Below are 13,065 nucleotides of genomic sequence, written 5' to 3'. Positions count from 1 at the left end.
GGTCGGAGGTGACAACACACGAAAAGCTGTCCCTTTTTTCTACTGCAAAAATGATACTCTCGGAGTCGGAAGCATGGATGGACTTGCTCAAAGGGTGCACCACGTATGGCGATATGTGCTTCCGCATCCAAAGTTTTATGATACGCATAACCAGCCCCATCCAGGGGCTGATCATTCCATTCACTGCTTTGTGTCGTGAGCAGGTTTCCAGGGTGACAAGATGGTCGAGGACATCAATATCACAAACATGGAGCATTGCCCACCAAAAGCGAGAAACACGCTCTTGTCCCCAAGTATCTTTTGGTCGCTCCAGAAGCGCCTGGCGTCGCGGTGATGGGATATTAAAATTCTCCTGATCTTCCGAGAAGCACGCAGCTGGTGAGGCCATGGCGAAAGAGGTAAATGGTGGATGATGGAGGAAAGCAGTGATTCATGGGAATCTGAGCATATGCCAGTCAGGTAGGCGAGGATGTTGTAACGGGAGGAAAGCAGGAGTGTAAGGGCTGATGCCTGGAGACGAAAGGGGCACGGTCAAAGTGATTTGCAATGGAAAAGTGGCGAAGTCGGCCGGGAAGCAGGGAATAGATAGATAGAAAGGTGATGGTGAATGTGAGCTGCACGGCCGAGCATAAGAATGATGGCATGGGACTCTCCTCAACTCAATGATAAGTGAATATTGACCATGGTGGTCGCAGACGATGTCAGAGGAGAGATCATAAACTGTCAGTATATACATATATATGCCTTGCTGGGCAACACAGAACAATCATCGCTTCGTAAAGACCTCAACTACAACATTCATCGCGGAACACACCCCCTCAAACATCAGACGACACCTCCATCTCCGTCGCAAGTGGCACGAACTTGCGCGTCTTGAAGGCCTTCTCCGAGTACTTGTCCCCCATCCCGAGGAAGCAGTTGATCTGGCTGGGATGGATGTACTGCAGCACGACCATCGCCCCGAACATCAGGAGCGCGTCGAAGACATAGATGAATGCCTCGTGCTTCATGAGATACCCGTCATACCCTTCCAGGTACTCCACCACTCTGATAATGGAACGAATGAAGATAAGGACACTCGAGACATAGAGGGCGACCATGTGCCGGCGCCACACACCGGACAGTTCCATGGCCGTGCCGGTCGGGTTCTTCCGCATGCGCGACTCGAAGATAATAGCCGTGATGATGAAGAAGCCGAAGAAGATGATCTGGACGAAGAGACCGCCGATAATGATGTGTTCTCCGGTGGAGGGGTCGTTGGAGTTGCTGACCATCAGCCCGGCGCCTGTTCATCAATCAGCAAGTTGTAGTAGAGTGAGGGTTGTGGCTGGAAACGCACCGGAAGCCTGCATCAAGAAAGAAAGCACATCGCCCGTCACGAAGATCTTGGTCATCCAACTCAGTCGGATGACCGCGTATTGCTCTGCGTGAACCATGCGGATGATCCGACCGAGGGTCATGTAGATGCTCGCCGCGAGGAAGGCGGGCGCAATGAGGATCAGGGCGCTCTGAATGATGTACGGCCCTTTGGTGAAATCGGGGCTCTGAAGAGCGGACAGCAGGCGGCCCACGTATCCGATGGTCTCGACTGTTGATCCGTACTGTTAGCTTGTGGATATATGGACAAAGGGTGACATGTTTGACGTACGGATGCCTCCGATGAAGAAAGGGATCATGAACCATGACCGAGTCCGCGCCAGCTGGTAGAAGTGCAGAAGGGTGCTGAGGCCAAACAGGACCACGAAGATGCCCGCGGCTGCGCTGGATGGCGCGTAATAATAGAACGTGAATTCCATAGCCAATGTGCTGGTTGATTAACAAAGGAGGTATTGGCAGAAGAGGTTCAATGGCGACTAGATTGCAGGAAAGAAAGAAGACAAGACAGAGGATTGCGCTCTGCTTTTAACTTGAACGCTGTTGCCGTACCAGAGATGCCCGACTGTGGACTCGATCCATAACTAAGGTAGTAGTGGACCTCATTTACCTCAAATGTAGTGTAAACGATGGCTGGGAACTGATCCTCGTGGCAGTGTGTCTAAGGGGAAAAAATGATGCTTCGTATCTCGTTGCGTGCTCCCGATTAGGAAAGGGGCGGCGGGCTCCACAATATCTAAGCTTATCCCCGGTCGCGCTTCGTTTTCGTATCCTTACCCGTTCATGGTTAATTCTATCCCTGGACAACGCACATCTTTAACGCAAATCCATGGTACTCGACTTGAACCATTACATATATCTCATTGATAGAAAAGAAAGGAGAAAAGAAAATTCTGATATCGTTTACATGGCCTCTTGAGCACGTTGCTCCCGTTTCGCAAACTCATCCATGGGCGTCAGGTTGGCCTTGGACGGTCCCTCAATACACACTCCGTCGCAGCTGAACCGACTACCGTGGACCGGGCAATCCCAGCTCTTCTCCGTATCGTTCCAACTCAACACGGCCTTCATGTGAGGGCAAATGGCACTGTACTTATGGGCCTTGCCCTGGTCATCTTTGTACACGGCGATTGGTTTGGCCGGGTTCTCCTTCAGTACGCCTCCCGAACAAGGCGCGAGATCCTCGATGTCCTTGATGTCGGACTGCATCCACCGCTTATATTGGGCATTGATCTGCAGATCATGTTTTATCATGCTAGGCATCGACTTCGCGATGCTCTTGAGACGGTTGGGGTTGTACAGCTGAGCCCAGGCGTTTTCAGTGCCGGTGATCTCGTCCGCGATTAGCTTGCCTGCTAGCACACCGTGAGTGAGTCCGTTCCCGCTGTCGCCCGTCACAATATAGGTATGGTGTTGGCCCTGGTTCCGCCCGATGAACGCCATATAGTCGACGGGCTCGTAAATCTGCCCGCTCCACCGGTAGTCGACCGACCCGGCCTGGGTGAACCGCTCGCGCACCCAGGCCTCGAGCTCCTCAAACCGGCCTCCCGTCTCCTCCTGGCCGACCTTGTGGTCGCAACCCCCGATCACCAAATAGTCATCTTTCGCATCGCACTCCGTGAAGCGGATGTACTTGTACGCCTCTGCCTCGTCATACAGCAGACAGTCCTCGATCGACCCCTTCGGCACGCGGATAGCAATGCAGTACGTGCGCATGTACTCCATCTCGGCGATGACGCTCAGCTTCTGCAGTGGGACGCACGTGGCTTGGACGACGTCGTTGGCGGTGATCGTGTGGCCGTTGAACGTCTTCACCTGGACGAGGTTCTTCTCCTCGACGGACATCATGCGGGTATGGGTGTAACACTGGAAATTGGGCTGCTGGCGCAGCCATTCCAGCACCCCGACGAAGTATTTGGTCGGGTGGAAGGTGGCCTGGTCGGCGAAGACGGCCGCGTCGCGCTGGTCGATCGCGCCGTCCCAGCCCTTCACGGCGAGTCCCTCGTGGTACGAGGCCCGGAGGCCCAGCTTCTGGGCCAGATCGACTTCCTCCTTCAGCTCCGCGATCTCCTGGTCGTGCTTGGAGTCGCCGCGCGGGTACTGCGAGATCTCATAGGCCGGCAGCGTGCGGTACTCGCAGTCGATGCCCAGGGACTTGGAGATCTCCCCGACGCGCTGTATGGCCCAGGTGTGGCTCTCGGCCGCGGCCCGGGCGCCCTGGGACCCATGCTTCTTCTGAATCTCGGTGTACCCGTCATCGAGCGCGTTGGACAGGTGGCCACTGGTGCGGCCGGACTCCCCGGAGAGGACGTTGCGGGCCTCGATCACGGTAACCCGCTTGCCCCGGTTGACCAGCTCGTACGCGATGGAGATACCGGCGATGCCGGCCCCGACAATGCAGACATCGGTTTCAACATTCTCATCCAGGACAGGGAAGTGTGGGTACTTGGAGTAAGGCATGTGGCGGACCCAGACCGGGTCCGTCTCGCCGGAGGTGTTCATGAATTGCTGGGAGTGTTCCGCCATGGTGGCCAGCTTGCGGGAGGGCGAGGTGGTACTGGTCGAGTATCGAGAGACGGTGAAGAGCAGCTGGTAGTTGACACGTTTGAAGGCGCTGTGTCGGATTGCTCTATGGCATGTGACGCTGTAGAGGTTCAGAGCTTGGAGCATGGCCGGAGCAATGCAGTGAATTAGGATTCCGTTGCTTGAGCGTTTTTCTGAGTGGTCGGCATGGAGTGCATATAAGCTTGGGTTATACAGAATCGCATCACGATGACCTAACGGTAGACTCAGCTTCGATACGCTGTTTGAGCGCCGAGAAGCATGACACAAACATGACAGGTGTGAAAGAGCTGCGTTCTTGTCGCTGATTGATGGGATACATTACCCGGAGACGAGAGTGGGAGCGAATGGTCTGCGATGATCTCCGCAGAACAAGGTCAGGTTGGCCAGACCCAGACAGAGGCGATCTAATCGTTCTACGGTTGGATTCGATGGACCATTCGAGTTCTAAGTTCCTTGATCTCTGTTCCCCAGATTGCATCCGGCGATCACGAGTGTAGACTAGTTTTGATGGGTTTCTACTGCGGAAAAAGCCGGAGACCATACCAGCCAGTCAAGAAGAGACTCGACTCGGCCAGGATTGGCTTGCCTGCTTGAAACAATATTCCTTAATTGTGGTTTCTAAGGGGAATATTGATAAGGCGAGGCTGCGATAGGTTGAAGGCTGGATGGGGGGGGATGACATCACAATGACCCGGCTTCACCAATCAGTCGTGACGCCATCCAGCGCATCTTATCTTATTCATCCTGATTTTTGTGCAACCGGTAGTTATTGATCAATCTAGTAGCAATGATAATTGAGACAAACAAGTAACCTTGTACCCAGGATCACACCACAATGCCTAAACCAAACACCACTCCCACTCCCAAAACCACCACCACCACCACCATCACCATCACAGCCCCGAAATGCCGCATCACCAGCCACCTCCCCCCAGCCACCTTCCCCAACCTTATTCCCCATTCCCCCACCCCATCAACCCCATCCAAAAGATATCCCTAATAAAGAAATAGACCCCGCTCCAACAACACATCCTCTCCTGGAACCGCGACCACGCCCACGACCATCAAAACTACCCGCGCACACCTACCGCGGCTTGCTTCCGCGAGCTAGGCTTCAGCATCGGCGTTACGCCCTCTTCTCGATGCTGGTTATCGCCATCAACTTGAACGTCTGCTTCGCGTACCCGACCCGACTGGCGCACGATCTGTTCTTTCGGGTGTACGTTGGTGGGGTAGGATTTTGGATAGATCGGTTGCTTGATGCGTTGAGCTAGTCATCTCAAGCATGCTTACACTGACACATCATAACCATCTTGTCACTATAACAAAAGCTTCAACAACACACAGAAAGTAGAAATCATATATATACAACAGACAGTAACATTAACAGCGCTAAACACAAATGCAAGGGTATCTCATCAAACCACAACTCATCAAGTCATAGACACAACCCCATGAACAGACAAATCAAACCATCATCACCCCCTTCCCCTCCTCCTCCCCCTTCTCCACCGCGACCACCGGCGACGCCGCCAACGCACTCCGGCTCCGCAACCACGGCCCATACCGCCAGAACACCACGGGGATCGGAATGAGCACCGTGGCAATGCACCCGAGCAGGGTGCCCGCCCACTGCACGCCCAGGTTCTGCATCAGCTGCCGCGAGAAGAGCGGGAAGGCGCACCCGACGGCCGAGCGGAGGATGGTGTTGGCTGCGATGGTGGATGCCGCTCTACTTCTATTAGTACACATTTTTGTTAGGAAAGGAGGGAGAGAAGGGTGGGGGACGTACAAAGTCGGATAACAGTCAACAATGTAGTTGAAGCATTGCAGGAAGATGCAAAAGATGCCGAAGCCCGTGAGCACGCCCGAGGCCATGGGGACGAGGTAATGGATGTGGGGGTTGTAGCCGGTCCAGCCGAGCCTGTTGATCGGAGGGTATTAGTATATTTGTGGAAGGTAGGCAGAAGATATAGCCTGGAGTGGAGTCGGTATATCAAGGGGGAGAGATGAGATGAAGTTCGGAAGGGGGAAACATACCAAAACATCCCCCCAGCAAAAGCCACGGCCCCGACAATCGCAGCGGGCAACCGCCACTCCGGCACGGGGCGGTCCCCATTCGCGGCCAGCTTGCGCTTATAATCGCCCTGCAGGAACAGCACAAACACGCCTCCCAGCAACTCGCCCAAAATCAATCCGACAAACGCCAGACCCCCCACCCCGGCACTCATCCCGTACACCCCCTGGAAGATGACGGGGTAGGCGCCGAGCAGGGCATAGATCAGCCCGTAGATGAAGCTGATATACAAGGAAATCAGCAGCAGGATGGGCTCGGTGGCCAGCATGGTCAGCGGGCGGGTGAAGTTGTTGCGGACGAGCTCGTGGACGTCGACCTCGACCTCGTCCTGCTTGGCGTGAATGCCCCAGTTGCGGGTCTGGCGGCGCAGGAGGGCGGCCTTGCGGACGAGGATAACGGGGGCGTAGGTCTCGTCCAGGAACAAGGCGACCAGAACAAATCCGGCAAAGACCATGATGGCCGGCAGGTACAGGGTCCAGCGCCAGCCGAGGCGGCTGTTGCTGGCGATGAACCCGCCGACAAAGGGAGAAGCGAAGGGGCCGATGAACACCGCCATGCAGAAGATGGACATGACGATGCCGCGCTGCGCGTTGTTGAACAGATCCGCAAACACCGCCGGCACGATCGAGATCGGGCTCGCCGCGAACAGGCCCCCGAAGAACCGGCACAGCATGATCGTCTGCACGTCCTTGCCCGTGGCCGACGCGATCGTGAAGATCCCACACCCGAACAGCCCCAGCGAGAGCGGCCACCGCCGCCCGATCAGCTCCGACGCCGGCGCCCAGATCGTCGGCCCCGCCGCGAACCCTAGCACGTACAGCGTCACCCCGAGCGTGCTGACTTCCGTGCTGACGGAGAATTCCCGGCTCACGCCCGTCGACGCAGCGGAGAAGATGGCGCTGGTGAAGGAGGCCGCGAAGGTCGAGTAGCAGAGGATGGCTACGAGGATGGATCTGTGGGATTGGAAGGAGTTAGTGATTGGGACGTTTATGAGGGTTCTTGATCTGGGGTTTGGTGGGCATGCATACCTCCGTAGGATGGACCAGTTATACGGATGCATGGGATCCTGTGCGCCGTCGAATTCGACCACATACGTCTCCGGGTCCGGTAGCAGCGGCGGATACTCCTTGCCCGCGCCCATGGGCAGCCATTTCTCTCGGGGCACGGGGGGTCGCGTCGACCCTACCGTCGCCTTCTGCTGCAGCCGATAGGTGTTGATACGGGCCAACTCTAACGAGTCGGGATGGTGCTCGTCGTCCGGGTGCTGTGGCTCGTCGAAGGAAGACGAGTAATCATCACTGGTGCTGTCCACGGGTGTCGTCTCGGAGAAGTACTTTTCATGATCATCGTGGTGTTCCATGGCGAGTGGATGCTGATGCCGGTCTCCGGAGTGTATGGGATTGATGTCTATCACATTGAACCAGAGAGAAAGAAAGAGGACAGCTCAGGCAGGCCCTGATATATCTACTCAGTGCTCCATCACTACTCCACAGCCCGTAACCCACTTGTCTGGCAATGGGTGTTTCCACTTTTATCCATCATATCTAGACTAACGACGACAAATTTTCCACTGGCCTCCGCCCGTGGTGCCATGATCGAATTCCGAATCCGAATTACCCATAGTCTATCAGTGCTCACACCAAACCGCCAGGGCAAGTAGATTGTCGCGGGCCGAGAACTGGTTCTTACTTCACTTGTGCTCCATCTCTTTCCGCTGAGCCTGGATGTCTTACACCTCCAGCCACATCTCCGAAGGAGCTTGTTCTGCAATTGTCCAATCAACGATTTTACTCCGAAAGGTACGCGACGGGTACCCTCGGAAATGTGGCTCGTGCCAGGCACACCCGCGCGGCATTGTGGCTGACCCCGACGGCAACCGAGGATATCCGCGACACTAGTCGTGCAGAAATTTGATCTATAACGGTGGTCCTTGAGTGTAAAAAGAATCTGATTGTACAGTCCCAAGACCCGGAGATAAGAGACCAACGTTGCAGCTGTCTGTCGGGCAGCAGAATTCTCCTCGGAAGAATTAGGGGCCACGCAGAATATACTGCATGCGCGGTTATCCTCGCTGTTTTTCTTACATCACCTGTCAGCCATGCTTGCGTCTTGCATGTCGCGTTTCGTCTAGATCTTTCGAGGCATCATTGAGGATAGATTGCAGATTTCAGATTGCAGATTTTTGGGATTATTCTGGTTGCGTCATGCATTGCTACACCGTCTGGCTGCTATCATAGAGAACAAAAGCATTAGGGCATATTTTTCATTACTATAAGTCAATGACAGTGCCATTGTCATGATTTGCGGCCCCCTACGGCCAGCTCATTAACTCGCTAATGCCATTTTTAACCCGAGACTCTTATCGAATCTACATGCAAGTACCTACTATGTAGTAGTCTGGCCCACGGCGCTGCCCTAAAACTCGCCAGGGCCCTTGCCGAAGTGGCCCCCGGTCGGGACCGTCAACCACGGCACCGAGTTGGTATCATCTGTGTCCGACCCAACATTGTTTCCCCACCAGCTCAGCGTGATCCCGTTATAAGTCAGCGCAAAGAAGATGATAATGGTCGCGATCGCCGTGCCCGTGTCCATGGCCGCCTGCAGCAGATCTGCCCGTCATGTGATTAGCGCGATTCATTCTTCGACGTGGACCGACTCCAACTCACAGTTGTACTTCTTCCACCACAGGAAGGCCCGTTTGCGGATGAGGTGCATGAACACGTATCCGAAGATGAACCAGAGAGAATATTGCGCTGCAGGGTGTCAGTATGTTCACACCAGAGGGAAAACGGAAGGGGCACAAACTGGTGTTGGCAGGCGGGATGTTACCCGCTCCATTGAAGAAGATGGGCACATTGATGTACTTGACCCAGCTGTTGGGGTAGCGGCGGTAGATCAGCCACACAGCTACGGTCACCACAGGCTAAACATAACGTTAGGTACATCGACACTGGGAGCTGGGGAGGACTTACTCCGATGAGGAAGAAGTACATAAGCGCGTTGTACACCTGCCCTGACTGGAACATGCGTTGCGGGCCAATGGTGCCCCAGATCAACGAGGCGTTATACATAACCTTAGCACCAGCACAGGTGAACTTCTGCGTGTTCTTTGGGTCACACAGCCCCGTGATGTTGCCCATCATCCAGCGAAAGACTAGCGAGTGTCAGCTTGGGGTGTCACCTGAAATGGTAGAGAGAGCATACCGCCGGTCTGAGTCATGGTGGCTAAGATGCTGGAGTAGATCTGGGCGAAGAAGAGGACCCGCGGCGGGATTTTCTGCGCCAGTTATAGTTGATTCCTTTCAACAAACATGTTGGACACCCACCATATATTGTCCCAACTTCAGGTCCTGTGCAAAATCCATTCCATGCTTGACCGAGTTATACCCATAGCACTTGACCATCATGTTCGCGATCGGCTTTCCGGGCCAAGCATATCCCGCAATTAGCTCAGTGATGATGTTCAGGAAGACACGCTGGTTGGTGGTTCCCTCGAGGATTCCCTCGGGCACAATCAAGAAGACGCACATGCCGCAGCACACGACGATGAAGCCCCACACGGGCAGGCCGGTTTCCCAATACTTGACGGTGAAGATGCCCAGTCCGGCCGTGACAACGAATAGAATCCCATACCAAATATCAGGGACCTCCCGATAAGCATGCATGAGCCGCCGATGGATATCCTCACCGCCATGGCGGGAGTTCTTGAATTTGGCCCAGATCTCCGAACCATTGTACAGATAGGTGTGCACAACGACGGCCGTCACAGCGGCGAACGAGAGGCCGTAGGTGAGCGAGTAGGACATGGATATATACATGGGTGAGTACTGTTCGTACTTGCTGAGCACAAAGTCCAGGTTTTCGTCGACAACTCGAGAAACATTGTAGGAGCTTCCGGTGTTGTCGAAGGTGGAAGAGGAAAGCAGAGGCAGGCTGCGAAAGAAAAATTAGAGAGTACTAATAGTACGGCAGACCATGACTCGACTCACTATGCACTGTTCCAGACATTCGTGTAGTACAGAATCGGCGAGAGGAAAAGATAAAAGAAGACCACCACCGCAAAAGCATTGCAGGTGATATAGAAGGGGGTCATGAGGGGGTATCCTGCATAGTTGATCTGAGTCCAGTCGAGACTAATCGGAATCAATCCCAGCCCAGAATTCATCTGCGCATGTCAGTCCGAACCTCACCAAAAAGGATTGGAGGAACACTTACCCCAAAGATGGTGTTGACCTTCTGGTTCTTTGGGGCAATCCAGGTGGCAAAGGCGAACGTGCTCAAACTGGTCCAGATGTAGTCTGGGAACCAGTAGATCACAAAGCCGATGGCAGTAAAATAGGCAAAGAAGCGATAACGGCTCATCTTCCAGCCGTTGACTGTTGCGCGACTTTCGGGTTCATGGAGTGCTCGGAACAGCACCGTCGACGACAACGATGACGGCCAGATGAGTGCAGCTGGATAGACGAGCCAGCGACGCGCAAGCCCAGCCAGCCCAAAACTGATTTGGTTAGACAGGGTCACCACCAGCGACGGGAGCGAATCTTACCCTAGCATCTGGGACGTCAGGAGGTAGATGAAGGCGAAGCCTGCTCCAAAATCACGATTCCAGTACTGTGGCATCGTGATGGCTACAAGAGAGCCCGAAGCATATGCCGTGCTGGCACTAATGTTGACACACTATTGATGTCAACTCAGATGAGCTTATAACAAAGCTAGTGGACCGCGCCAGCAACTCACAATCGTGATTAGAGCATGCTCCTTGATGCTAAACTTCCCGGGATTGATGTCGAACGTAAACCTGCCCAGGGGTACCCTCCACCTCGGGAGCTTCTCCCATGCTCTACCAACCGGATAGACCAACAGCTGAGCCACGACATATTGGAGGGTGAGCGATGGCTAGTCTTGTCAGTATTAACCCTCATGCGCAGAAAGAAGCCAGCTTGACGCACATAACGGAGACTGAAGAATTGATTGACGGCCGCGAAAATCATGACAAACACTGTGGTCAGCACCCAGGCGCGCACCGCTACAGAGTGTTAGCAGAGATCCAAAGTCAACTCGAGAACTCTGATGTACTGACTGTTGCATGGCGTATTAGGATCATCCGTGTTAGGAACACAAGCAGCTACTTCGGGGACTGCGCAGTGTTTGAGCGATCAGTATGTGCAATGCATTGGTCAAACGAACCGCGCCCATCAAAGTCACTTACAAGGTGATTGATCCCCATCGACATTCCATGTAAAGGCCTCAACTGCAGTGACTTCTCGGATCTCGGCAACGTTCACCTCCTCCTTCTCCTCGTTGCGCTCCAAGCTACTCCCATCAGCGTCTACCCCTGCCAAGTGTGTCTCAATCTCATCTTTGGGCTTGCCGGTGGCAACGACTTCCGAAGCCATGGTGGGGATTTTGGAGTGTCACAGCGATGAACCTGAACCGGGGGGCGACAGTATGCGACCGAGCCGACCGCCAGGCATTTATAGTGGAAGATGGATTCGATATCTAATCGCCACCGCGGGTGGACGCTGCGCACGTCTATCGTGCAGCAGCGATACAGAGAAGGAGGGAAGCAGGGCTGCAATAGTTGGAGGGCGTCTGCAGACGCTGGCTTACGATAGACCCACCCGATATGGCAACAACGCCTAAAAGCACACCATCCGCCCTAGACATTCCCCGCCACAGCCCAGAGGTCTTACTCCTTACCTACTGCTCATGCAACCCTTACTTCTTGCTTCGACGCAGGGAGAGGTCATCCTGAAGTCTGTTCTCATTCACCTCTTCCAACTGCGACAGAGCAGATATTGAGCCCGCGCCGTCTGGAGGGCTTATCTAGCTTGCCAGCCAAGGTCAAGATAGTCAACGACATTCTGATATCGCTCTTTTCGTGATTGGCCGAGCAAGGAAGGTATTAGAACCGACAGCAGGTGGGTAACGCTGTAATTGCATCCGGGCCTGGCTGGCGATTTTGCTTGCGTATTTTAGTTCGATACTCAACAACTGGAGCTGATAGCACGACGAACCACGAGAGTCGCACGCCATCCAGAGCGGAGTCAACTATGCTAGTTGCCGTCAGACCACCATGCAGCCATCACCCATCTACCCCACGTAAGGAGGAAGAGGAGACAACAAGCATTGACACGGAGAGTGGAAGGTCTTTCCGCCTGCCAAGAGTGGTGGTGCAGGCCAGCGGCAGCCGTCGTGGCAACAGATAAGCTCGTGGCCAGCCCGTGAGGCCGGCTTGTCATACCCCGCTCGGAATTCCCCGAGCTCGAGAGAGTGAAGGGGTGGGCGACAGAGGCGTCAATTGGAAGACGATAGTTCACGCACGTCAGATGATGGTGGCCATCGGCGAAGGGACAAGGCATGCTTCATGCACCGAGGGTTAAACGTCATTTGGGGCGCATTTTGCGTTGCAAAGTCTCGTCGGCCCTATGAAAGTCAGTCCAGATGTTGCTGATTGTTTTCCATGCCTCCAAATGGCGTGCTAGGAGAAGGACTCAGCCCGGAAGGTGGTGATTAGACCGGGCGATAAATCGGTGCCTCCAAAACAAACCGAGCTAAAATCAGAGCTTCGACCGGGCCGGCGAGAGACACCAATCAGCGAGCCAGGTTGAGGGCTCGGGCCAATCTCTCCGGACCACCCCATAATAAGCATAATCACCGCACTCCCCTAACATTTAGACCGTATTTATCTCAAACTCAGAGGCCATGATTCGCGCCTAGGCTATCTTCACCACACACACTCGGTCTGACTGAGAATTGCAGGCAGCCGCTTGATATTTTTTCCGTACCGCCTGTCCGGCGATCGGAGCTCAGAACTCCGGAATCGGCCTATTCGAGCCTCGGTTTATATTCACGCATAGTCTGACTTGAATCCGGAAGCAGCCTTGAAAAGCTGGAGCCTGCATTAATGACAAAGAAATGCAAGTATCAGGCTGGTTCGATGCTTTGTGTATTGTTCTAACCTAGTCTGCTGTGGCGAGAATGCTATCATCGATATGTTTAGGCCAGAGGATATACGGCAGACCGACCCACTTACTGAGTATATATAC

General features: G+C 54.3%; 4 protein-coding genes across 4 annotated transcripts; all 4 read right to left on the bottom strand.

The window, feature by feature from the left end:
- Positions 1 to 712: 712 nt before the first annotated feature.
- On the bottom strand, positions 713 to 1,796 carry ASPACDRAFT_1884544 (RTA1 domain-containing protein; the record flags this gene model as incomplete). Its single annotated transcript, XM_020198374.1, has 3 exons — positions 713 to 1,285; positions 1,340 to 1,588; positions 1,649 to 1,796. The coding sequence occupies 3 exons, from the start codon at positions 1,794 to 1,796 to the stop codon at positions 819 to 821; spliced, it is 864 nt and encodes a 287-aa protein (XP_020061276.1). The 3' UTR covers positions 713 to 818.
- Positions 1,797 to 2,192: 396 nt separating this feature from the next.
- Positions 2,193 to 4,372, bottom strand: ASPACDRAFT_109939 (FAD-dependent oxidoreductase). The gene has a single exon (XM_020195438.1). The coding sequence runs from the start codon at positions 4,042 to 4,044 to the stop codon at positions 2,278 to 2,280; it is 1,767 nt and encodes a 588-aa protein (XP_020061275.1). The 5' UTR covers positions 4,045 to 4,372; the 3' UTR covers positions 2,193 to 2,277.
- A 1,034-nt stretch (positions 4,373 to 5,406) lies between these two features.
- ASPACDRAFT_49272 (MFS transporter) lies at positions 5,407 to 7,376 on the bottom strand (the record flags this gene model as incomplete). Its single annotated transcript, XM_020202229.1, has 5 exons — positions 5,407 to 5,671; positions 5,732 to 5,863; positions 5,980 to 6,969; positions 7,045 to 7,280; positions 7,329 to 7,376. The coding sequence occupies 5 exons, from the start codon at positions 7,374 to 7,376 to the stop codon at positions 5,407 to 5,409; spliced, it is 1,671 nt and encodes a 556-aa protein (XP_020061274.1).
- A 1,055-nt stretch (positions 7,377 to 8,431) lies between these two features.
- Positions 8,432 to 11,412, bottom strand: ASPACDRAFT_21389 (uncharacterized protein; the record flags this gene model as incomplete). The annotated part of the gene is made up of 13 exons (XM_020199025.1): positions 8,432 to 8,625; positions 8,683 to 8,769; positions 8,822 to 8,939; positions 8,989 to 9,170; positions 9,221 to 9,293; positions 9,343 to 9,949; positions 10,006 to 10,181; positions 10,232 to 10,514; positions 10,563 to 10,693; positions 10,754 to 10,912; positions 10,966 to 11,042; positions 11,097 to 11,153; positions 11,226 to 11,412. 13 exons carry the CDS (start codon positions 11,410 to 11,412, stop codon positions 8,432 to 8,434), a joined length of 2,331 nt encoding a protein of 776 aa, XP_020061273.1.
- Positions 11,413 to 13,065: the final 1,653 nt, after the last annotated feature.

The sequence above is a fragment of the Aspergillus aculeatus genome (genome assembly GCF_001890905.1).
Source record: "Aspergillus aculeatus ATCC 16872 unplaced genomic scaffold ASPACscaffold_1, whole genome shotgun sequence".
NCBI classification, from domain to species: Eukaryota; Fungi; Ascomycota; class Eurotiomycetes; order Eurotiales; family Aspergillaceae; genus Aspergillus; species Aspergillus aculeatus.
The sequence above is the reverse complement of the archived record's forward strand: the minus strand, read 5'-3'. Positions and strand labels throughout refer to the sequence as shown.

Excerpts from the sequence above, each read along its gene's own strand:
- ASPACDRAFT_109939 (XM_020195438.1), bottom strand. The coding sequence starts at position 4,044 with ATGCTCCAAGCTCTGAACCTCTACAGCGTCACATGCCATAGAGCAATC.